The sequence below is a fragment of the Hyperoodon ampullatus genome (assembly GCF_949752795.1).
Source record: "Hyperoodon ampullatus genome assembly, chromosome: 6".
Lineage (NCBI taxonomy): Eukaryota > Metazoa > Chordata > Mammalia > Artiodactyla > Ziphiidae > Hyperoodon > Hyperoodon ampullatus.
This window is the reverse complement of record NC_136919.1, coordinates 70,984,959-71,010,363: the sequence shown is the minus strand read 5'-3', so window position 1 is coordinate 71,010,363 and position 25,405 is coordinate 70,984,959. Positions and strand designations below refer to the sequence as shown.

General features: G+C 34.7%; 1 protein-coding gene across 1 annotated transcript in view; it reads left to right on the top strand.

Annotated features, from left to right (window-relative positions):
* The window catches only part of JAK2 (Janus kinase 2), a 138,647-nt gene that overhangs the window by 87,720 nt on the left and 25,522 nt on the right, over window positions 1–25,405 (top strand). Inside the window, exons 5-12 of the mRNA XM_079706852.1 lie at window positions 4,593–4,738; window positions 14,538–14,859; window positions 15,640–15,759; window positions 17,814–17,971; window positions 20,079–20,190; window positions 22,098–22,284; window positions 22,970–23,097; window positions 24,581–24,715. Coding sequence (XP_079562978.1) covers window positions 4,593–4,738; window positions 14,538–14,859; window positions 15,640–15,759; window positions 17,814–17,971; window positions 20,079–20,190; window positions 22,098–22,284; window positions 22,970–23,097; window positions 24,581–24,715 — 1,308 coding nt within the window. The remainder of the gene's footprint in view (window positions 1–4,592; window positions 4,739–14,537; window positions 14,860–15,639; window positions 15,760–17,813; window positions 17,972–20,078; window positions 20,191–22,097; window positions 22,285–22,969; window positions 23,098–24,580; window positions 24,716–25,405) is intronic.

Below are 25,405 nucleotides of genomic sequence, written 5' to 3'. Positions count from 1 at the left end.
TTCTGTATGTTAATCTTTTATTCTGCTACCTTGCTGAATTCGTTTTATCAGTTCTAGTAGTTTTTGTGTGGAGTCTTTAGGGTTTTCTGCATCTAGTGTCATGTCATCTGCATATAATGACAATTTTATGTTTTGAGGTAATTTTTGTATGGTGTAAGGTAAGGCTCCATCTTCATTGTTTTGCGTGTGGATATCCAGTTTTTTCAGCACCATTTGTTGAAAAGACTATCCTTTCTCTGTTGAATGGTCTTGTTGCTCTTGTCAAAAACCATTTGAAAACCAACTTTTTACAGCTTCCTTTGTTTCAGTAGTCATTAAGAAAAGAGAGAGGGCTTCCCTGGTGGTGCAGTGGTTGGGAGTCCGCCTGCCGATGCAGGGGACATGGGTTCATGCCCTGGTCCAGGAGGATCCCACATGCCGTGGAGCGGCTGGGCCCGTGAGCCATGGCCGCTGAGCCTGTGCGTCCGGAGCCTGTGCTCTGCAATGGGAGAGGCCACGGCGGTGAGAGGCCCGCGTACCGCATAAAAAAAAAAAAAAAAGAAAAGAGAGACAGGCCTCTGAGAATAGTGTACTATGAAGTTATGACCTTATACTGCTTTTAGAATTATATTATTTCATCTATTCTGCAGATCTGGTTTATTTTGATGGAATGCTAGTTAAGTTCCATTAATAAGGCAAGTTTTCCTAAACTATTCATTGATCTACTTTATTAGTACCCTAATATTAGTACTATGACATCTTATACTTCTGATCTAGAAAAATTATGGGTGATTTCCAGTTTTGTCTTCCTAGGAGGGATTTTCTTATTTAGGATGGCAAAATAATTTCACAGTAGAATCCAAAATTGTGTCTAGACACTACCACATGCAATTTTCTATTACTTAATGTTTCTATTTCTCTAAATCCATGCCTAGAAAATAAATAAGGTAATAATTAACTTATTCTCAGATTGTATGATATCAGGTTAGACTTTATGCATATTATAGACTAAATATAGCAGATTTGATCAGTGATGTCACCAGATTGTAAGAAAACGTTGACATTATAAAATAACTGAAAAAATAGTTCAGCCACTAAAGTTTTTAAAGCACAGTATAAAAGACAGTATTGTAGAAATATAGATTTGGAAGCAGTAAGCAAATAAAAGCCAAAAGTGAGATGGCTCTTTTTGGCTGCGTTGGGTCTTCATTGCTGCACGTGGGCTTCCTCTAGTTGTGGTGAGCGGGGGCTACTCCTCATTGCAGTGCACGAGCTTCTCATTGCAGTGGCTTCTCTTGTTGTGGAGCATGGGCTGTAAGCGTGCGGGCTTCAGTAGTTGTGGCTCACAGACTCTAGAGTGCAGGCACAGTAGTTGTGGCTCACGGGCTTAGTTGCTCTGCGGCATGTGGGATATTTCCGGACCAGGGCTCGAACCCGTCCCCTGCATTGGCAGGCATATTGTTAACCACTGAGCCACCAGGGAAGTCCCGAGATGGCCCTTTTAAATTCATTTTTCTACTGAAGATTGTCCTTATATCATCAAATTTTTCTACTCAGCCAATAAATATACTGTTGCCATGTGAGTAACCTTTAATTAATTCCTGTATGTTCAGCCAAAAAGTGGATATTTACTTTATGTTCTTTCTTGGTTCATCTTTGATTCTGTGACTGTAACTGTTTTCTTATTTTTCTGTCTGAATGCAGATAAAATTTCTTGGTTCAAATGTTGTTTTCAGCTACCCAGATGAAAAACTACTTTTCTGCAGTTTTAATTAAAGAAAATTTTTATTGATACATACTGCAGGAAGTAGGAAGGCTGGTTTAAAATAATATGCTTTGGCATTTAGGACTGTATTTCATTTGTAACTTTTCTCTAATGGATATTTGGTTGATTATGTTGTTAGCACTGCTCTCACTAATTTTATCTTTGGGTCATGAGTACCACAGAATATCCTCATAAACAGAATTTATTATCCTCTGGTCCTACATAGTATATGAAACAAAAGCAAGCTATTAAAAATAATCTACCTAGTCATCGCTAATCTGTAGCTCTTTCTTAATCAGAATGACTTACTTGCATATTTTCAAATATGTGGTGAAATAAGTATTTGAAATTGAGCAAAAAGAAATCTAACTCCTTTTATGAATTAATTTTGTATTACAGACATTTAGGCCTTTGTTTTGGTTAATACTGGTTATTTCATTGTTTGTGTCTTTTTTTTTTTTTTTTTTTTTTTTTTTTTTTTTTTTTTTTTGCTGTACGCGGGCCTCTCACTGCTGTGGCCTCTCCCGTTGCGGAGCACAGGCTCCGGACACACAGGCTCCGCGGCCATGGCTCGCGGGCCCAGCCGCTCCGCGGCATGTGGGATCTTCCGGGATCGGGGCACGAACCCGTGTCCCCTGCATCGGCAGGCGGACTCTCAACCACTGCGCCACCAGGGAAGCCCTGTTTGTGTCTTTTAAGTAATATATTTTCTTATACAAAAATGTTTCTAATTTGTTAATAGAAAGATAAATATATTAAAAAAATTTTTTTATTGGAGTATAGTTGATTTACAATGTTGTGTTAGTTTCAGGTACAGCAAAGTGAATCAGTTACACATATACATATAGCCCTCTTTTTGGATTATTCTCCCATATAGGCCATTACAGAGTATTAAGTAGAGTTCCCTGTGCTATACAGTAGGTCCTTATTAGTTATCTATTTTATATATAGTAGTGTGTATATGTCAATCCCAGTCTCCCATATTATCCCTCCTCCCCTTAGCCCCTGGTAACCGTAAGTTTGTTTTGTACGTGTGTAACTCTATTTCTGTTTTTGTAGATAAGTTCATTTGTACCCTGTTTTTTAGATGCCACCTATAAGTGATATCATATTATATTAAACAAATATACTTTTAAATGCATATTTTTTTAGTAAAAATTTTTTTTAATTCATGTAAAACTTTAATTTCATGAGATGTTTTCATAGCAAAGAAGGGAGATACCTATATAAAATATAGAAGATCCTTTATTTCTCTTATTTAGTTTAAACCTTGGTTGGTATTTCAGCCAATATTATGGCTTTTACCTTTCTTATAAAGAAAATTGCTATTATTTTTAGAATATTGGTGCTTTTAACCTTCTATCCCTTTCTTTCTCCCCATTACATGTCCAGTATGATTTTATCCATGTCCTTAAATCATCCAGATCAAAATCTTGGAACTTCTCTTTTTCTCTTTTCTTCATTCTTTATATATAATTATGAAGTTGGCAGATTTTTCAGACTCCTTTATTGTCTTCTGTTCTCTACATCAGATCCTTACTATCTCATATCTGAACCATTACTGCAGCCTCTTAAAGAGTCTCATTGAATACTTTAGTTTCTTAAAGCACTTCTGTCATTGCTACTTCTACCAATGAAACAGGCTTGATGCTTTAAGAAAAGATGCTTTAGAAACTGATGCTTTGGGAATTCCCTGGTTGCACAGTGGTTAAGAATCTGCCTGCCAATGCAAGGGACATGGGTTTGAGCCCCGGTCCGGGAAGATCCCACATGCCGTGGAGCAGCTAAGTCCATGCGCCACAACTACTGAGCCTGCGCTCTAGAGCCCGCGAGCCACAACTACTGAGCCCGTGAGCCACAACTACTGAGCCCGCAAGCCACAACTACTGAAGCCCGCACGCCTAGAGCCCATGCTCCGCAACAAGAGAAGCCACTGCAATGAGAAGCCTGCACACTGCAACGAAGAGTAGCCCCCGCGTGCAGCAACGAAGACCCAACACAGCCAAAAATAAATAAATAAATATATTAAAAAAAAAAAAAAAAAAAAAGAAACGGATGCTTTTAAGAAAATGGTTCTGTGTTGCTTCTAGGATCAAGTCATTGAAGGGTAGCTGTAGTCTGACCCCAACTTACTTTTCCAGGTTTTAATTCACTCTGTTCCCTTACAGTTGTGTGCCCCAACCAAACTACTTCACATCTCTGAACATGCCTTGTGCTTTCTTTTTGTGTCATTTCTTCTATTTCCTCATCCTCTTTTGTGTTCATCAAAAATTTCTTCATTTCAAAGAATACATGAAATTTAAAATTTTCTGTGAAACCTTCCCTAATTACTCCTACTGGATATAATCTCAATTTCTTTTATGTTCTTAAAGTATCTGTTGTGTGGTACTTACTATACAGTGTCTGTCATTATAATTTTTTGTTTACTTGTTTCACATCCCTGCTACATTTTAGTCTCCTTGGAGGCTGAGGCCACATGTTACTAAGGCCAAAACAGTCCTTAGTATAATGCTTTGAGCATATTTGGAACTCAGTATATATTTAATTAATATCTATTTTAATTTAGGTAATTTTGATGTAGAAGTTATAATTAAAGATATAAGCAGTGAATAGATTGATGTCATATATATATTCTATAATTGGGAACCCAATTTAAATCAGTTTCAATTTGCAAAAGAACGTCTAAAATTTTATGGCAAAATGTTTCAAAATCAAGGGAGGAGTTTTTGTTCTTTTTAAATGCATATATTCTGGAAATTACGTTATAGGTTATAGGTTAAAATACAACAGTAGATTAAAATGTGATAGTGAGATATTTTCTTCTAAATTTCTTTTCTTTTTACTTTAGTGGAGGCATGATTTTTTGCATGGATGGATAAAAGTACCTGTTACTCATGAAACACAGGAAGAATGTCTTGGGATGGCGGTGTTAGATATGATGAGAATAGCCAAAGAAAAGGATCAGACCCCCCTGGACATCTATAGCTCTGTCAGGTAATCTCCTTATGTAAATCCATATTCATAAATATGAACAGTTACAGTTTTTGTATAAGTTATTTGTGTTTTCTGTGTTTGCCCATACTTTTTTTTGGTGTGGGTTGTTTTTGTTTTTATTGAATGATTCTTTAAATTCTATAGTGCTTTACAATTTTCAAAAGTTCCAAACACATGATTTCATATAATCCCATAATCATTTTTTTCCCTCTACCCCTATAGTATCCTCTCCTCCTTTCCCTCTCCCAACTGGTAACCACTAGTTTCTTCTCCATATCTGTGAGGTGCTTCTTTTTTGTTTCATTCACTAGTTTGTTGTATTTTTTAGATTCCACATATAAGTGAAACCATACAGTATTTGTCTTTCTCCGTCTGACTTATTTCACTTAGCATAATGCCCTCCAAGTCTGTCCGTGTTGCTGTAAATGGCAAAATTTCATTCTTTTTCATGGCTAAGTAGTTTTCCATTGTGTGTATGTATGTATGTACGTATGTATACTACCACATCTTCTTTATTCATTGACTTGTTAATGGACACTTACATTGCTTCCATACCTTGGCAGTTGTAAATAATGCTGCTGTGAACATTGGGGTGCATGTATCTTTTTGAATTAGTGTTTTTGTTTCTTTTGGCTGTATACCCAGGAGTGGAATTGCTAGATCATATGGTAGTTTTAATTGTAATTTTTTGAGAAGCCGCCATACTGTTTTCCACAGTGGCAGCACCAATTTACATTCCTCCCTTGCCAACATTTGTTACGCGTTTTTTTTTTTTTTTTGATGATAGCCATTCTGATGGCTGAGAAGTGATATCTCATTGTGGCTTCGATTTGCATTTCCCTGATGATTTGTGATACTGAGCATCTTTTCATGTGCCTGATGGCCATCTGCATTTCCTCTTTGGAAATATGTCTATTCAGTTCTTTTGCCCATTTTTTAATTGGGTTGTTTATTTTTTGATGTTGAGTTGTGTGAGCTGTTTATATATGTTGGATGTTAGTCTTTCATCAGTCATATCATTTGCAAATATTTTCTCCCATTCAGTAGGTTGTCTTTTCACTTTGTTGATGGTTTCCTGTGCTGTGCAAAAGCTTTTAAGTTTCATTAGGTCCCATTTGTTTATTTTTGCTTTTATTTCCTTTGCTTTAGGAGACAGATCCAAAAAAATATTGCTGCAATTTATGTCAGAGACTGTTCTGCCTACGTTTTCCTCTAGGAATTTTATAGTATACGGTCTTACATTTAGACCTTTAATCCATTTTAAGTTTATTTTTGTGTGTGGTGTTACAGAATATTCTAATTTCATTCTTTTACATCTAGCTGTCTAGTTTCTCCAGCACCGCTTAGAACTGTCTTTTCTTCATTGTATAGTTTTGCCTCCTTTGTCATAGAATAATTGACCATAAGTGTGTGGGTTTATTTCTGGGCTCTCTATACTATTCCATTGATCTGTGTGTCTGTTTTTGTACCAGTGCTGTACTGCTTTGATGACTGTAGCTTTGTAGGATAGTCTGAAGTCAGGTAGAGTGATTCCTCCAGCTCTGTTTTTCTTTCTAAAGAATGTTTTGGGGATTTGGGGTCTTTTGTGTCTCTATACAAATTTTAAAATTATTTATTCTAGTTCTGTGAAAAATGCCATTGGTATTTTGATAGGGATTACATTGAATCTGTAGATTGCCTTGGGTAGTATAGTCATTTTAACAGTATTAATTCTTCGAATCCAAGAACATGGTATATCTTTTCATCTGTCTGTGTCATCTTCATTTTCTCTCATCAGTGTTTTATAGTTTTCTGAATACAAGTCTTTTACCTCCTTAGGTAACTTTACTCCTAGGTATTTTATTTTTTGATTTTATAATAATTAAATATTATATGAGTAACTTTTCTTCCTTATGTAACATGTACTTTGTGAGATACAAGAAATCATTATTTTTTCCTTTTTCTTTTTCCTGTTTTATTGAAATATAGTTGACATATAGCATTGTAACAATGTAAGATGTACAGCAAATTGACTTACATAATAATGAAATTATTATCACATTAGATTTGGTTAACATCCATCATCTCATATAGATCGAAAAAAAAGAGAAAGAAAATAATCTTTTCCTTCTGATGAGAACTCTTAGGATCTACCTTCTTAACAGCTTTCAAATAATACCGTACAGCAATGCTAACTGTAGTACATTACATTCTGAGTACTTATTTATTGTATAATTAAAAGAAATTACTGAAAGAGTTGGAGTACTACAGAAAATATCATAGTGTTAACTGAACTCGGGTTCGGCTGCTCACTGCTTGAAAGCCAATACTTGAGAGACGAGTGCTTGTAGGAATGGAAAGATTGCTTTATTCTGGAGGCCAGCAACCTGGGAAGAATGCAGACTTGTGTCCCACAACCACCTCCAAATATTCTGCTCAGCCATGAAAGTTTTTAAAGGGAGAAAGGGGAAGTAATCTCAGCCTGTCATTGAGGCAGGGGTCACATTCTTCACCATCTCCCACTGCTTGTGAGTTTGTCGACTCCTAGTGATCTTTCTTTAGATGCTATCTTGTTCACACAGTTTGCTCATGAGATTACTGAAGGGGAAGCTGGGGAAAAGAGCTTATCATCTCTTAATTACTTATTCATTTCTTCCTCTTAAATCTAAGAAAAGTATCAACAGGTTAGGCGAGGCGTTGGGTGATCAAAAGATTTGAAGGATATGCTTGGGCTGGAGGCTAGTTAAAATATAGCTTTGCTAAAGTGACAAGACAAAAGGGGTCCCCTGCAGAGAGCTGCTTCCTGCAAAGGGTTGCTTCCTGCAAAGAGCTGCCTACAAATTCCCGCTGTCAGACATCATTCCATTTCTATGGGATTATGGGTGAAGGTCTGTCTTCTGTAACTTCTTCATGCTGACATAGGGTGTGCTGTATTCTTAGAGTAGAAGATGTCAACATGGGTCTGTAGCATCTCTTTGCCGGCAATTTTAGTTGCCCACTTACATATATGGGTAGAGCAAGGTACAATTATTTTGAAGCCCACAAAGATACAGATTTTTTTTTTTTCCCGGTATGCGGGCCTCTCACTGCTGTGGGCTTTCCTGTTGCAGAGCACAGGCTCTGGACGCGCAGGCTCAGCGGCCATGGCTCACGGGCCCAGCCGCTCCGCGGCATGTGGAATCTTCCCGGACCGGGGCACAAACCCATGTCCCCTGCATTGGCAGGTGGACTCTCAACCACTGTGCCACCAGGGAAGCCCAATACAGATTATTAAGAGCAATAGTGTTATTCCCATTCTCTTGAGGCTTGTACTTGGAATTGTGCTAGCCATAGATTCAGTAATACTCAAGATGGAGCAGCTTATGTCATGGTCACAGTCTGGTCATCATGCAGTTAGCTCTTCCCCTCTGGTGGCAGTTATAGTATCTGTACAACTCAGGAATGTACATCAGACACTGAAAGATTCTGTGACTCTATTGTCCTAATTATTAATTTCTTGGGCCTGCTCTTTGTGACTGAGGGAGTCCTGGGAGACTTCAGCTTTTTCATGTACAAGAGGGGCCTTTGTACTTGGGTGGGAGCCCACAAGGTTCTGCTTGGTTTTAATAGGTGTTCAAAACCTATTTATTATTTAGTTCATTCATTCTGAAAAGACTAGGTAAGTTCAAAGGAATGAAAAGAACACCTGGAGGCATAATTTCTGGTAAGCACAAATTGTCTGTATAAATAATTGAGTCAGTATTTCTCAAGTAGTGGTCCATATTTTACTTGAATTAGTATCACCTGAGGTGCCTGTTAAAACAGAAGATTCTTGGGCTCTAACCCAAGAAGTTGGAATTAGTAAATCTGAGGTGATGCCTACAAATACGAATTTTTACAAGTGTTGTAGGAGTTTTTTAAAAATTTCAGCTTTATTGAGGTGTATTTGACATATAAAATTGTAAGATATTTAAAGTGTACATCATGGTATATATACATATGCATTGTAAAACAATTCCCTCTATCTAGTTGATTAACACATCCATCACCTCACATATTTATCTTTTTTTTTTCTTTTTGGTGAGAACATTTAAGTTCTACTGTCTTAGCAAATTTCAATAATAGACTACAGTATTATCAGCTATAGTCACCATGTTTTACATTAGCTCCTCAGACCTTATTCATCTTATAACAGATCCAGCAGATTCTTGTACAAGTGATCCACATTCTCCAAATTATTCTTCTGCAAATTGAATTCTGACAGTCAAGCCTATATGATTTTTTGAAACTACTCCTACAGCCCAGCTTTAATGGCTATAAAACTTCTACTGTTTTTAAAGGTATATATGACTATTATAAGAATGCTTTGATTGTTTTTTGAAGTTTGAAGACTAAACATTTGTTTTACATATTACATGCTTACCTGATTAGAAGTTTGAGGATGTCATGATCTGGTTAAAATTCCTTTTATTCCTAGAAATCCTTTTCTCAATAACTGGCTTCATTCCCTCCTTTGCTGAGTGCCCTCAAAACAGTTAAATACCCAATTAACAGGTTATCAGTTTCTGTGTTTCCCTCTTTGGTTTTAGGTATTCTTGTTTTATTTTCAGATGTCTGGTAGTGCTTAACCTAAGGGTGCAGGCCATAGGGTATGATTTCAGGAACTCACTGAGGTGTCTTGAAGATTCCAACATCTAAAGTAAAAATGAAAACATTTCTGTTTTCCACTAATGCCTTGATCTTTATTAAAATACAAACACCTCTTAGGATAGTAACTTATTCATTTGTTCATTCATTCATTCATTTAACAACTTTTTATTGAATACCTGCTATAGCAAGACCATAGTAGAATGGAGTGAGGGAAGAAGTATCTTAGGTGTCGTTAATGGAAACTGAAGGAATTGAAAGGAACACAGTTGAAGAACAGAGAAGCTTTGAGCCACTGAAAATGAGTTTTTAAATATGAAGCCATCTCTAGGCTTAAGCTATGATAGAACACTTACGCTTTGGAGACCATAATATTGTCCAAAGTCTAGTGTCCTAAAACAAGTGAATGTTTAAAAATTGTATTTCTCTGATTATCTTTACCAGGATATAAAGGCATCTGCAAAATTCTGCATCATTTTTCCTTTATTTTACTTTTAAAACTGTGAAGATATTCATTATATTGATAAGATTTCATGATATTTTAGAACAGTTTTATTCAGGTATAATTTACATGTCATAAAGTTCAGTCATTTTAATTGTACAATTCAGTATTTTTTATTGAGTTGTAAACGTTCTGTATATATTATGAATACAGGTCTCCAGATGTAGGTTCTCCTATTTATGATTTGCAAATATTTTTCCCATCCTGTGGATTCTTTTCACTTTCTTGAAAGGATTATTTGCAGCACAAGAGTTTAAATTTTGAAGTAATCTAATTTATCTGTATTTTCCTTTGTCTTTGGTACCATGATATTTTAATATTAGATAAATAATTTATGCTTCTACTGAAGGAAAAACATGCCTGATTTGTTTGACTTCTTAATGTAATTTAACTCACTGATGTTTTCCGAATTTTCACTTCCAGCTCATTTCTGAGAAACAATCAAGGAACTCTACTCATTTTTAAAATTTTCAGGAATAATGGAAGAACAGATGAATGATTAGTTCTTGGCAGAATGAAATAAGGTTCTTTGTTCCTAGAAATATCCAGTAGAGTATGGATCTCTGACTAGTATAACTAAAAACATATTCTTTCCCAGACTTAAAAATATATACATGTAAGATACATCTCTGTGTGTTAGGTGCATCTGTGTCTGTGAGCACATGCCTCTGTGTGTACATATGTACCTGTATATATCAATATGTCTTTGTACATCTCTTTGTGCATGTGTATGTATAAGATACTTACTCTTTTGTATGCCAGTTCCTAATTGGACATGTGGCTTAGGTATTGGAGTACAGAAAATAAAGGAAACAAATAAGATTTTTCTGTTTTCATTCTCCATTTGCTCTTTAAAATACTAAGTTTGCTAAAGGGTGGGAAGAAGAGAGCTGGAAAATGGAAAGAGTTTAAAGGAGACCCTGCTGAATTTGCGAACACTAGGCCAAGGCCAAGGCCACTTACATAGCAACTGAGGTATATTATATACCTCATATCACTAGACTCCCTTTCTAGACAACTAAGCAAATATTAGAGTTTCCAGTGGCCTACTCCAATTGTAATAATAAGATGCAGGTTTCATTTTATGGTACAAAAATAGTATAATAAGGCAAGGCTTAATTTCAGAACTTTTAGAGCCTGAATTTTAGGCTACTTTAAAAATTCAATATAAGAAAAACATCAGGAAAAATGTTTTTATGCTTCAAGAGTTAACAACTGTGTCTCTTGAAAAATTTTAGTGTTTCTAACAAGTCTTGTTCGGATAGCATGACATCAAAGTGGATTCACTATATTTAAGAAATCATACATTACTGTGGTGTTAGCAAAGGATGTATGTCTGGTCCTTTATTCCAGGGATCAAAGTGGAAAGACTTGTAGTTTGTTATCTTAAACTCTTCTTTTTATCTCCAGATAAGCTTTCAAAGCCTTGTTAAATCAAGTAGCCATTGGTGTTTATGTAAATTGTAATCCAAATTTATTAAGGCTCTTGGTATAACTAAAGTTTTTGACAGAAGTAGATAAAGTAGGAATCATTTGTATTCTGATTGTATTTTTAAGCCTTTTCAGTTTTTTTTCCCTACACTTACTGAGGCTGTCCTATATGCTATCCAGACTTTCATTAAATTTTATATATCTGTTTATCTACAAATATATAATTGCCATGAAAAAGAAAGGAGTGTGACTTTTGATATCTGAAAAATGAGTAGAATTTAGTGGGTGGAGAGAGGTAAGTGATGGAGGTGGAGAGTAGAGGCTCATGGAAGAGGCCTTGTAGCAGAAGGGACCATAGGAAGAATGAAGAGAGTCAGTATGACTAGAGCTCAAAGAGTTAGTAGGTGATGAGGCAGGGACCAGACTATGTAGAACCTTAGCGACATGTTGATAAGGGTAAGAACACTAAGAAACGATTTAAGAGTATTAAGCAAGGGTAAAAAGATTAGATTTGTGTTTTTAAAATATCCCCATGACTCCACACCAGTGTAGAAAACAAATCAGAGAGTTGGAAGAGAAAATGGAAATGTGGGTCAACCAGAGAGTAAGGCCATTGCAGTAGTTCCTCCAGGAGATGCAGTTGATTGGGTTAATAATGAGAAAAATGGGCAAATTAGAGAAATATTTAGAAGGTAAAATCAAAGGAAAATGGTGATGGATTGAATGAATAACGGGGGTTGATAGAGAGGTGGTATGAGGGTGATTCCTGAGTTTCTGGGGCTTGTGGAAATAGGGGAACTGTAGTGCTGTGTACTCAGATAGGGAATGCTGTAAGAGGATCTTTCAGGGCAGGACGTTAGGGGGACTCATGAGTTTGGTTTGACACATTGTTTGAGGCACTTTTGAGACATCCATATTATAAGGGTAAATTGACTTGACTGTGGAAGATATGGGTCTGGAGCTTAGAGATCTGGGCTACAGCTAGAGATATCATAGTCATTTGCATATAGAGTATGTAGTGTGAAAGAAAGTATAGATGAGAAGAGGGCCCATAATTAAGTCTTGAGGAACTCCAACAATTATCACCAGCTAAAGGGGATTGAACCTGTAAAGAAGATTGATGAGTAGCCAAAGAGATGGGAAGAAAATCAGGAAAGCTAAGGGGAGACAGTTTCAAGGAGAGCATGATCAACAGTGTTGGATGCTGCTGAAAAATGACAAGTAAAATGAACAAGGAATTTGGTTTTAGCAACATGGAAGTTTTTCTTGATTTTAGCAAGAGAAGTTTCTATGGAATGATGGAACAGAAGCCAGATTGGGGTGAGTTAAGGAGTAAATGGAAGGAAGGAAAATAGAAATGGCTATGTAAACTTCAAAAAGAAGCCAGCTAGGCTGTAGCTGGAGGAAGATGAGGGATAAGAAAATTTTACATTTAAGATAGGAAGAACATTAGTATTTTTAAAACTTGTGGATAGAAGAGAAATAATAGATAGGGTAAAATTCCCCAGAGGGTGGATATATATTAGAGGAAAAGAGGGGGTATAGGTAAGTAAGTACATGTCAAAGGAATGGCTTTAACAGATTTATACCTTATTTATTGTAACAGGTGGGAAGGAGGAGAGAATGAGTGCAGATGTATGAAAGTTTGCTAGCAAGATATTGAGGGAGCTCTACTTAGAGAAGCTTTTTTTATTTTTTCCCCCTAAGAAAGAGGTGAAGTCATTTGCCGAAAGTGAAGAGAAATGTAGCTGAGGTTTAAGGCAAAAGAAAGGTAGGAGGTTTGAGGATATTGGAGAGGGTTTGACATAGTTGTGGGACTTGGGAAAATTAATTGAACAGAGAAATGTCATAAAAGTGATGGCAGTGATAAAAGCCTATTTGAAATTGGTGATCAAGAATTTATGATGCAACCTATCTACCTTGTCAAATGACTTTCTCCAGCAGCTTTGGCTACTTGAGTACAAAACTGAGAGTTCCTTAAGGGGATTAGGGTAGAGAGGGAAAGGGAGTAAGTAAGCAGTGGTATGCTGGTAAATGTTTAACAACCAGTTCTTAAAAAAAAAAAGTCTGATTTGTTTGTAATTTTTGCTGATATCCATGGTTTAAAAACCCTCTCTGTGGCCAGTTTCAGAGTATCAACCTGACATCACTTAATGAAGAATTGAAAAGACATGAGGAATAGCAAACCTTTTCCACCACTCGGATATGATAGACATTTATAACCTCAAAAGCATAGATAGCAGCAAAATGTAAAATAAAATTAAAAATGTAAAATAATTAGGAAGTGATGCCTTTTGAGTAATCATTACCTATATTTTAAATATACTTAATTTGTAAGTTTATTTAAATTAAATTTTAATGATCACTGTTTAATAATCAGTGCTGTTTAACAAATAATCCTTAAAATGTAACAATAATGTCTAGACCTTAGCCAGCTCCATCACTCACGTACGGTAGAATGTGGTAAGTGATATTATGGAATGGTGCACAGAATGCTGTCATACAAAGGGAGTAGCATCTAATGTGGTTATAGAGGTCCAGAAAGGTTTCCTGGATTTGGTGATGCTTGGGCTGAGACTTGTAGAATGAGTAAGAGCTAACCAGATAAGAGATGGGTGATGGGAAGAAGGATTAGCTTATGTGAAGGCACGGAAATTTAATATAGTTGTACCTTCAGAAATAAAATGTTTTTCATTTGTGAGACATTTGAGCAGGAGAGAAATAAGTTATCTACCTTCCTTAGGATATTTTACATAGAGATGGAAGTACAAAAGATTCAGAACATTTCCAAATGGAATGTTTTGATTGCAAAGGAATTATTAGGAGTTATTGAAGCTTGCCTGAGAAAAATAATGCCTACAAAAGAAGTGTGTTTACCTAATGAATACCAGTAGCATCTAACAAAATGTAACAATTTCCAGAATTCAGATACATTTTAGAGTACAGCCAAAAAATGGTATATAAGATAATCAGAGAAAATAAATTTTTAGACTCCAGTGTTAACTAGACTATGTCTTCATTTCATTAGGGAAGAAAATTAACATTTCTTGCTCTAAAAATTTATGGTGACTCAGAATTTGTAAATGCATTCACATCATCAAACAAAACCTTAAGGTTTTATACTATATGGATGGTGGCTGTGTCACTTTTTTCCATTTGACTACTGTGCTGTTTACTTATTACGGAGAAAGGTGGTGACTTCTCTTTTAATTTTGTTTTGTTCCAATTTGTTCTGCTCTTGTGTATGCTCTTTACCCCTAGCTACAAGACATTTTTACCAAAATGTGTTCGAGCAAAGATCCAAGACTATCATATTTTGACAAGGAAGCGAATAAGGTACAGATTTCGCAGATTTATTGAGCAATTCAGCCATTGCAAAGCCACTGCCAGAAACTTGAAACTTAAGTATCTTATAAATCTGGAAACTCTTCAGTCTGCCTTCTACACAGAGCAATTTGAAGTAAAAGAACCTGGAAGAGGTCCTTCAGGTGAGGAGATTTTTGCAACCATTATAATAACTGGAAACGGTGGAATTCAGTGGTCAAGAGGGAAACATAAAGAAAGTGAGACACTGACAGAACAGGTAATCCTCAATGATATGTTCTCATTCTTTGTTAATTTAAGTAGAATGGCAGTAAAAGCAAAGTACTTTTAGTCATTTGAAACATGGTCTTGCACTTCTCTTCTCCCATTGATACAAATGGAAGTTTTTAATAACGTGATGCCAACAAGGTCTTACCTATAGTTCTTTTCTCATTGTTCTTAAATGGCATTTTATTTAATTTTTTATGACTAAATAATTAGTAATGGTGTTCTTGTAGTTTCACTCTTGAATTCTAAGAGTGATGTTTAAGGTAGTTTTGCTTCCTTTTTTCCTTTTATTATTATTGATAATATGAAGCACAATCATGAAATTTAATTAGTTTGAAAAGATTAATTTTCATTGATTTTATGATGTATACTTGTTAAATAATTTAGTTTTTGTTTGCATTACAAATTTTAAGTTTGTTCATATCTATGTGGTTCTTAGGATATTATCTGATATATATTTTTTTAATCTTCATTGTTTGGTAAACTTTCAATTTTCTGGCAATGGTTTCTATTAATGTTGATTGGATTGAAGGGTACTATACCACACTTTAGATTCCTGGCACCCTTTAATGCTCTCATTTTTAAGTGAAAGCAAGATACAGTTTAGTTTTAGGGTTACATTATTGGGGGAGAGAATCCCATTTAATGCTTATCTATTGGTATCAATACTTTTAAAAAATAATTTGGAATGAAATCTCCTTCATAAGAGTCTTGTTTTAAAATGGCTCCATAAATTCTACCTGTTTTTAATATCAACTGCTCTTAATTACAGGATTTACAGTTATATTGTGATTTTCCTGATATTATTGATGTCAGTATTAAACAAGCAAACCAAGAAGGCTCAAATGAAAGCAGAATTGTAACTATTCATAAGCAAGATGGTAAAAGTCTAGTAAGTTTGCTTTATCATTAAATAATGGTTATGTTTTACAGTTGTCAGAAATAAGTATTTCAGAATCTTAATACCAAAGTTACTTTCTTATAGGGATGTTGATTATAGTTTTAAATAGAGCTGTAAACATAAACAACAATTTAGTAAGCTTTTTGATTACATCTAGCTTTTTGTATCACTACCAACACTATCTTCCCGTAGAGTGTCTTGTACGTTAATGTATTTTTCAGTCATTTTCATAATTAGCAAAAGCACCAGTTACCTCCTGCCCTCTCCTCCCCCACCCCCAGCCCCAGTTGTGCTAGTTCCCTGTTGTAATGCTCATTCCTCACTACAGTCGACCCTCTGTATGTGTGGGTTCCATATCCACAGATTCAACCAACCGCAGATTGAAAATATTCAGGAAAAAAAATTCTAGAAAGTTCCAAAAAAGGAAAACTTGAATTTACTACGTGCAGGCAACTATTTACATAGCATTTACATTGTACTTACAACTATTCATATAGCATTTACATTATATTAGGTATTATAAGTAATCTAGAGATGATTTAAAGTATATGGGAGGATGTAGGTAGGTTTTATGCAGATAATATGTCATTTTATATAAGAGACTTAAGGATCCACGGATTTTGGTATCTGTGGAGGGAGAGAGAGATACGGAGGGATGGAGGAACAACTGTATAATCTTTTTTACCAATAGAGATGTACGTAATTCTAGTCATACCACCTCTTTATATAACAAAATGTAAACCAATCCCAACTGATCCCTACCCAAACTGTGAAACATGTTTGATTCTAAAAGATTAACCCCTTCCCTTTTTTTTTTTTTGGTACACGGGCCTCTCACTGTTGTGGCCTCTCCCGTTGCAGAGCACAGGCTCCGGACGCGCAGGCTCAGTGGCCATGGCTCACGGGCCCAGCCGCTCCGTGGCATGTGGGATCTTCCCGTACCGGGGCACGAACCCGTGTCCCCTGCATCAGCAGGCGGACTCTCAACCACTGCGCCACCAGGGAAGCCCACCCCTTCCCTTTTTTAAAATAGCTTCAGAGGGAATTCCCTGGCAGTCCAGTGGTTAGGACTCTGTGCTTCCACTGCAGGGGACATGGGTTCAGTCCCTGGTTGGGGAACTAAGATCCCCAATGCTGCATGGCGTGGCCAAAAAAAATAATAATAAAATAAAACAAAATAGCTTCAGACATCCCACTTACTTTAATTGAAAGGGAAGAAATGAATTCCTTTATACTCTGCTCTTAAATTGCTTATTTTTCTGGCTCTGTTTTCTTTTTAACTCAGATATTTCTTGTACTTGGAGCTTAAACATCATATTAATGTTATTTGTTTATTTAACTTAAGTATCTATATGACTTACCTACCAGGCCATTTCAGGGTTATATGACCAAAATTATAAAACTTGCAACTCATTTTCGTCAACATGCCTTCCTTTTCTTAGGTATTAATCCTTTGTTGTACAGGTTTGCAGTTCGCCAAGTCTTTTACATTGTTTATGGTATCTTTTACAGTACCTATTTTTATGGCCTACTTGTGTTAGCTAGATACATTTTATAGTCAGATACCTCACACAGTTCTCTCGTTACTATAATTTTTGATATAAGTCCATACTCTGTGTTCTCATTGTGACTAAATATTGCTGAGCCAAGCATTATACCGTGATCACATTTCCATTCTTGTACATACAACTTTTTGTTTTTCTGGGAGTTGATCATTCCTTCAACTTTTTTCAGTATTTCTAATTAATACCAACTTTTATATCAGATTAGATAGATTTATAATTAAGATGACTAGCACATTTGTCTAATAGGTGTATTGGAAAATACAATAAAATTATGGGTGTAGAGTGAACTATAACTAGAAAGGCATGATAAACTTATATTTGAGAGGGTCTTAAATATCAGACACAAGAATTTGTAATTCATATTGGGTAATTTGGGAGCCTTAAAAGACATTTGAGCAATTTAGAAGAAAACTAATTTAGAAGAATTATCTAACAACATGGAGTGAAAATAATTTTCTTCTTTTTCTTTTCTCCTCTTAGGAAATTGAACTTAGGTCATTAAGAGAAGCTTTGTCTTTCGTGTCATTAATTGATGGATATTACAGGTTAACTGCAGATGCACATCATTATCTTTGTAAAGAAGTAGCACCTCCAATGGTGCTTGAAAATATACAAAGCAACTGTCATGGGCCAATTTCGTGAGTAATACAGACTTTAAAAGTAAATTTTTTTAAAGTAAATGAGGTATTTACGTAGAAGATTTTACACAACAGAATGATATACCTAGGTTTAGGAAGTTTAGGAAAGAAATATTATCTTAATCTGACGGAAATTGTTTTGCTTTTAATGAAAGCCTATTTCCAATCAGACTACATAATAATTAGAATTATTTAGAATATAACTTACTATCTGTATTCCATTCTATAATACTAACTTGCTGTATAAGTTTGATATTTAGTTCCCTAGGTGTGTTTAATTAATTCTTCAGTGTTAATTGTTTTAAAAACCCTCCAATTTATGTTTCATTAATTTGGAAATACTGCAGAGGAGCCACAGTGCAAAATTTGATAATCATCATTATTTTTGGATAATCCATCTCCTTCTACTGAAAGCTTTGAACACAAAATGTATATGATATCCATATTTCTAGACTAGTTTTGTGCAGTATGTTCCACAGTGATGAAAATGAAAATGTTCTATATCTGTGCTGTTTAATAATTGCTGCTAGCCACATGTGGCTATTTAGTATTTAAAATGTGGCTAGTGCAACTAAGGAACTGAATTTTTAATTTAATTTAGTTTTAATAACTTTACATTTACAGTTGACCCTTAAACAACACAAGGTGTTAATTCACATATAACTTATAGTCCATCCTCTGTATCAGTGGTTCCTCTGCATCCTTGGATTCAAACAACCACAGACTGTGCAGTACTGTAGTATTTACTATTGAAAAATATCTGCGAATAAGTGGACCTGCGCAGTTCCAACCCACGTTGTTCAAGGGTCAGCTGTAAATAGCTTCATGTGGCTACTAGCTACCGTGTTGATACACACATTTGTAAACCTTTACTTTAACACTGGATAAAACCAGCTATCATGCACAGCATCTATTTACCCCAAGTCCTAGTTATCTTTCAGCCAGGATGTGCTTTATGATTGGCACTGGGTCTGAAGGACTTGAGCAGAAGAAACAATCTGGGATTTTGAGCATACGTTTTTTACCTTAACCTATCCTTAACTATTTGAGAAATCATGTCCTGACTGGTATTTAAGACTGATTTGACCTATACCTAATGTCTGTTTAAGAAGTACGGTTGATATGAAAAAAGTTGCACTACTTGAACATTCTATAATTTACATATTCAGTATTTTAAAAACTCCTACCATTCATTCATTCATTCATTCATTATCCATCTATCCATCTTTCATTTATTTGTAGAACATTTACTGAGTACCTAATATGCACCAGGCACTGGGTTAGGTATGAGAAATACAGTGATAAGTGAAACAGATAATTCTTGCTTTCATGTAGATTACATTTCTTTCAAGATGTGCAGCTTCAGTTAAACATGTAGCAAATTTAAAAAATTAGTAGTCTTTGTTGCTTGCCATGGGTCTTCTATTAGACTTTGGTATTATATTAAATATTAAAGATGCACAAATTTTTATATTAGCAATTGCTGTGGTAGAAGAGACATGAGTGTCTTATGACATATTGTTTGTATTGTTAAATGAAGTTTTATGAGATTATGGGGTTTTTCTTGTTTTTTTTTTTGTTTTTCTTTTGCGGTACGTGGGCCTGTCACTGTTGTGGCCTCTCCCGCTGCGGAGCACAGGCTCCTTACACGCAGGCTCAGCAGCCATGGCTCACGGGCCCAGCCGCTCTGCGGCATGTGGGATCTTCCCGGACCGGGGCACGAACCTGTGTCCCCTGCATTGGCAGGCGGACTCTAAACCACTACGCCACCAGGGAAGCCCGAGATTATGGTTTTTAAAATACTAAATTTGAAATCAGAAGGCAGAAAATTCATATGAATGAATTGTCCTTTGTGATTTTGTATGTCTTATAATAACTTTTGTTTTTAAAGCAATATAATTGCCCCTTGAATCGGTTTGAACTTATTGCAGAATAGCTTGGTACTTTAATATTTTTCCTTGTAAGATTATTGACAAAAATATAAAGTAGAGGAGACTTCTAAAAATTCTGAGAGTTTTAGATTTGACTTTTGATTTTTAGATGACATTTTGGTCATAATGTCATGGTTCTTGCTACATTATCATTCAAATTACTTCTTTACCTTTAGAATGGATTTTGCCATCAGTAAACTGAAGAAAGCCGGTAATCAGACTGGACTCTATGTACTTCGATGCAGTCCTAAGGACTTTAATAAATATTTTCTGACTTTTGCTGTTGAGGTTAGTGTGTCACACTAATTAATGGTAACATCTTTATTTAGTGCATATAATTTCCCTTTTGTAATATCTACCATATTTCCTTTTTAATACTCAGAATTATGGCTTTGGATATGATAACTAGCAATTAAGTAAACTTAATTTACCTCAGCTATTCTTCATAAACAAGACATAATTTCTAGGATTTATATTAAAAATTATTTGTAATATCTTACTATCTTTTGGAATTTGTTTTTTTGATGTTTGGGTGTTACCAGTGTGTCAACTTTCATCAAGTCTCTTGAAGTCTCTTTTTTCACAAAAATGCATATCTTTACCAAAACATGTAGAACTAAATAAATCAGAAGTAAACTTTCCTTTTACAGATAATGGTTATAGGATTAGAGTGAAATAGGGTAATAACAAAGAAAGAGACATTATTGCACTTTTAACTAGTGGTTTTCCAATATTAAGAATAATGATCTACGATGTATGTTTTAAATGTTTTAAATGTAAAACTGCAAGGAAATCTCACTGTTAATACAGATAATTTTGGATCTCAGCTAAGATTGTTTGCTATCCAAAATTATCTAAAAAGATACTATCACTTATAAGGCAGTTTCATGGTATAAATCTTGAGAAACTTTGTAGCTGCTTACAAAATTTATCTCTTTAAAATTAGAGAATGTAAGGATTGTGTTGTTATTTTAATTTTTATAAAAAGCAATCATCTTATATTTAGCATATGTAAAGTGGAGTAATTGTCCATAAATACAATACATAAAGCAGGTTGCTCCATGACTTTAACGTTGTAAAATACTGATAATCTATTCTAATTTCACAATATCTTTACTGTCATATATGATAGTCTATTATATTCAATTATCAAATCAAAATGCATATATTTTTTATATTTACTGTATTTGCCCAGCACAGTATGAGGGCTAAATATCAGGGAGTCTGTGCTATAACCCTGCTTCAAGAAATTTATCTTTTGGAAAAACAAAAATAGAGTATACCAAAAAATACTAAATCGAGCATTGTTTATTACCCAGTATATCCAGTGTAAGCAAATATTGACAATAAGAGAAGGGATTACAATTATTAAGAAAGGTCCTTTGGAGTAGGAAGCACTTGAGACTGACTGGAGATAATGAGTCAATTTTATAAAAATGGTTCTAAGTTGGTTGAATATGTTTATAAGAAGCAGTTCAAAAAATAGATGGTTGAGCAAGTTCGTAATAGAGCACATAAGACAAACATTGAAAAACTGAAAAATATTAAAATTGCCATATTAGACATCATTAACAAATACAGTAGAGGCACAATAGGTAGTCACCTTTGCTTATGGAATGGGGTCAGAGTTAGGGAGGACTTCACAGAAAACGTGGAAATTGAACTGAGTTTTAAGGATTGAATAAAAAGTACATTGCTCAAAAGGGAAGGACGTACATTCTGTAGAGAGACAGCACGTACAGTTATCGAGGCATGAAACGGCATGGCATTTGCTTGAAAATTTTTAAGTCACCTAATGTAGCTAGAGCATGGGTTGTATGTTGAGAGTGGCAGGAGTTGAGGTTGGGGATGGAGGCAGAAGCCAGCTCATGGAAGGCCTTATATGCTAAAATAGTTTTAGACTTTATTATGTAAATGGTGGAAAGCTGTTAAGGATGGTATTATTATTGTTTATTATTATTGCTTTCTTCCTTGCCTTTCAATAAAATAACTCTTAAGCCATTTCTGTAGGCTAGGCACTTGTAATTAGATGCCTTTTTGAGGAAGCAAACACCTCTCTCACCTTATGCTGGTATTCATGGTTCAAATGTCTAAATGTTCTTTTGGTTGTTTTGTGATATCATTTTTGTCACAGTAATCACTATTATGTCCATTGTGATTTTTCCTTCCCTCTCTTTATAATTAAACTTACATAGAGAGAAAACGTCATTGAATATAAGCACTGTTTGATTACAAAAAATGAGAATGGAGAATACAACCTCAGTGGTACAAAGAAGAACTTCAGTAATCTTAAAGACCTTTTGAATTGCTATCAGATGGAAACTGTTCGCTCAGACAGTATAATTTTCCAGTTTACTAAATGCTGTCCCCCAAAGCCAAAAGGTAAAATAGATTTCTAGTTATTTTTAAAATATTGGCCATGGATGGTGTATATGGTGGGAGATATTTTCAGCATGTTGATTTCAAAAGAAATAGGAAAGAAGAAGCTCGAAAAACAAATTAATTTTTTCCTGATATGTTGTACAGGCATCCTCTAATAGAATTGTTCAGTTTGGTTTGTGTTTTCTAGAAGTGACTTAAAGTTTTGTAATTCTAAAATGTACTTAAAAAAATAATAATTTCATGGTATCAATAAGTCACTTATTTATTGAACTGAAAGACCTCAGTACCAAATTCTCATGTTATTCTAAGTAAAAACTTTCAGATTCTTTTAGAATTTTAATTTCTTTTAAATTATCTTTTAAAATAAAAATAGTAAGGTTGGAAATCCTTTGAAGTAACAGGCATATTAAAATTATTATTAAAATTCCTGAAAAATTATACTAGTTAAGGAAGGGATTATAATTTTGAATATATAAAATAACTGGTTAGAGTACATCAAAGTTCAATGAATAAACTACTAAAATAATTTTCTATGAAAAAAATGAATAAAAGGCTGTTAAGCATTTCTTGTATATAGAACACATTTTATTTTATCCCTTTGGAGCAATTTATATCCTCAGTGTGTTTTGATTTTATATATATATATATATATTTTTTTCATTCATTCGGTCCTTTTTTTAAACAGATAAATCAAACCTTCTAGTCTTCAGAACCAATGGTATTTCTGATGTACCAACCTCACCAACATTACAGAGGCATAATAATGTGAACCAAATGGTGTTCCACAAAATCAGAAATGAAGATTTGATATTTGTAAGTCATTAGGTGCTGATTATTGTCTTTTTGTCTTTTTAAAACAACTGTTTTCTTCATTTTCTACCCCACATTACATTCATATGACATTTGGAACTATTTTATTATAACCTATGTTATAAAAATTTTATAGCAATTCACATATTTTTATTACTTGTGAAAATGTGATACCGAACTTAAGTTAATTATTTTAAGAATGGAATTGTATTCTCTTTTCAGGAATTAAAAAAATTTCTAATAAATTAAAAATTAAAAGTCTTCCTCTAAAAAAGTATCTTAATTCTCAAGTTCTCAAGAAAGTAAGGGAAGTTCAAAGAAGGTACTGAAAACAAAGTAGTACATAAGAGCTGATGTTTGGCAACAGAACGTTTTGGGGGACCAGGATTACCAGGACCCTCACATAAATACATCCTCAGTGAAAAATATATGGATTGTGAAAAATTTACCTGCTAGCAAAAAGAGAAGAGTGTTGTCTGTTTTAGTTGAGCTCTTAGTTATGAAAAAGTCTGTCCTGAGAATTTGTAATTATAAACTTTTGAGTTTGGGTTTCTTTATATCACCTGCATGGTTTGAGAAACCCTAAGCCAATAAATTAAATTAAAATAACAAGTGGTATTCCCCTTGTAACACTCTGTGGTGGTTGGCAGAGCAAATATAAAACCTTTTTGGAAGAATATACTGTTAATCTAGGCCACCCAAGGCTCCCACAGTTAAAATGACTCCAAACATGAGCTTTTAGTTGAAAATTTTAAAACATACAGAGAAATAACCCCAGATTAAGCAAGAGTCAGAAGACTGACAAATATCAAATTATACTCCAAGAGCTTCATATAACAGACTTTTCAGATAGAGATTATAAAATACATATATGTGTGTGTGTGTGTGTGTGTGTATATATATATATGTTTAAAAATAAAAAAGGAGTTGAAAACACGGGAAAAACCAAGACATCAAAACAGCCCAAAAAGATTTGGGGGGGGGAAAGTATAAAAATGAAAAATATACTCATTGACATTTAAAAAATGAACAAATTAAAAAGCAGATTACTCATAGTTGAAGAGAGAACTAGTGAATTGAAAGTTAGATCTGAAAATTATTCAAAGGCAGCAGAGAGGGAGAAAGAAATGGAAGTTATGAAACAGAACTTAAGGGACATGGAGAGTAGAATGAGAAAAACCAACTGATGTCTGAGTTCCTTAAGGAGACAATAGATAGATTTATCCAGAATTATAAAGATATGAATCCTTATGTGAGTAACAAGAAGCAGAGAGTTGCCAGGTAACCTGACTAACGTTACAAAACTAATAATAATAGATTGCAGGCAGCCCTGCTTCAGAGTGCAGTCTTTCAACAATTATTCTGTAAGGATATGCAAGAAGTACTAGTGGATTTTTTAAGACTGTTTGTCATTGCACATATTTCCTAATTCCCACTTCTTTCTCCATCTTTATTCATTCTTTCTTTCCATTTTTTTCTGTTAAAGCATGAAAGCCTTGGCCAAGGAACTTTTACCAAAATTTTTAAAGGTGTAAGAAGAGAAGTAGGAGACTATGGTCAACTGCATGAAACAGAAGTTCTTTTAAAAGTTCTGGATAAAGCACATAGAAACTATTCAGAGGTTTGTATATTCCTTTTGTCGTTCATGTAGTTTATGATATTTAAAGATATGCTCTCATATGTACACAACACATTCATGTATGCAGCTTTTCAAAATTGTAATTTTTAAAAGTATATATATCAAGGACCTTTCTGAGGATGTATTCTGGTGGGTCTAAAAAATATGGAATTTTTTCATAATAACTAATTTCCAAACTAAATATTAAGCATTGTGCTATGTGTATTATTACATCTTTGCATATACTAAAGCAGTGGCTTTTAAATTTGGCTCCCCAGAGCTTCATGGGTTTCCTCTATAATTTCATCTACTTAAAAAAAGTTTGAAAGGCAGTGTACGTGAGGAACACTCTAGGTGAAATGTTGTTACCTCTGGGCATCATACAAAGATGCTAGCCAGCAGAAACCCAGCTGCCAGTTGCCAAAGTCCTTAGTATAGTACGATATCACCAAACATGATGTAACAAACATTTATGATACTTAAAATGTCTTAAAGGATGTTAGTAGAAGATAATGTGAAACATAGAAGCCAAAGAGTTGTTCTAATCCAGAACACCACAGTGTTGGTGATTGTGATCTTCAACAGCCATACCCAGAAGTTCAAGGCAAAGTTTAGTTGAGTTAGAGTGATGTTAATACCATGCCAGTCTCCTGACATAGTTGTTACAGCAATCATTCTTAATTTTTTAGGAAG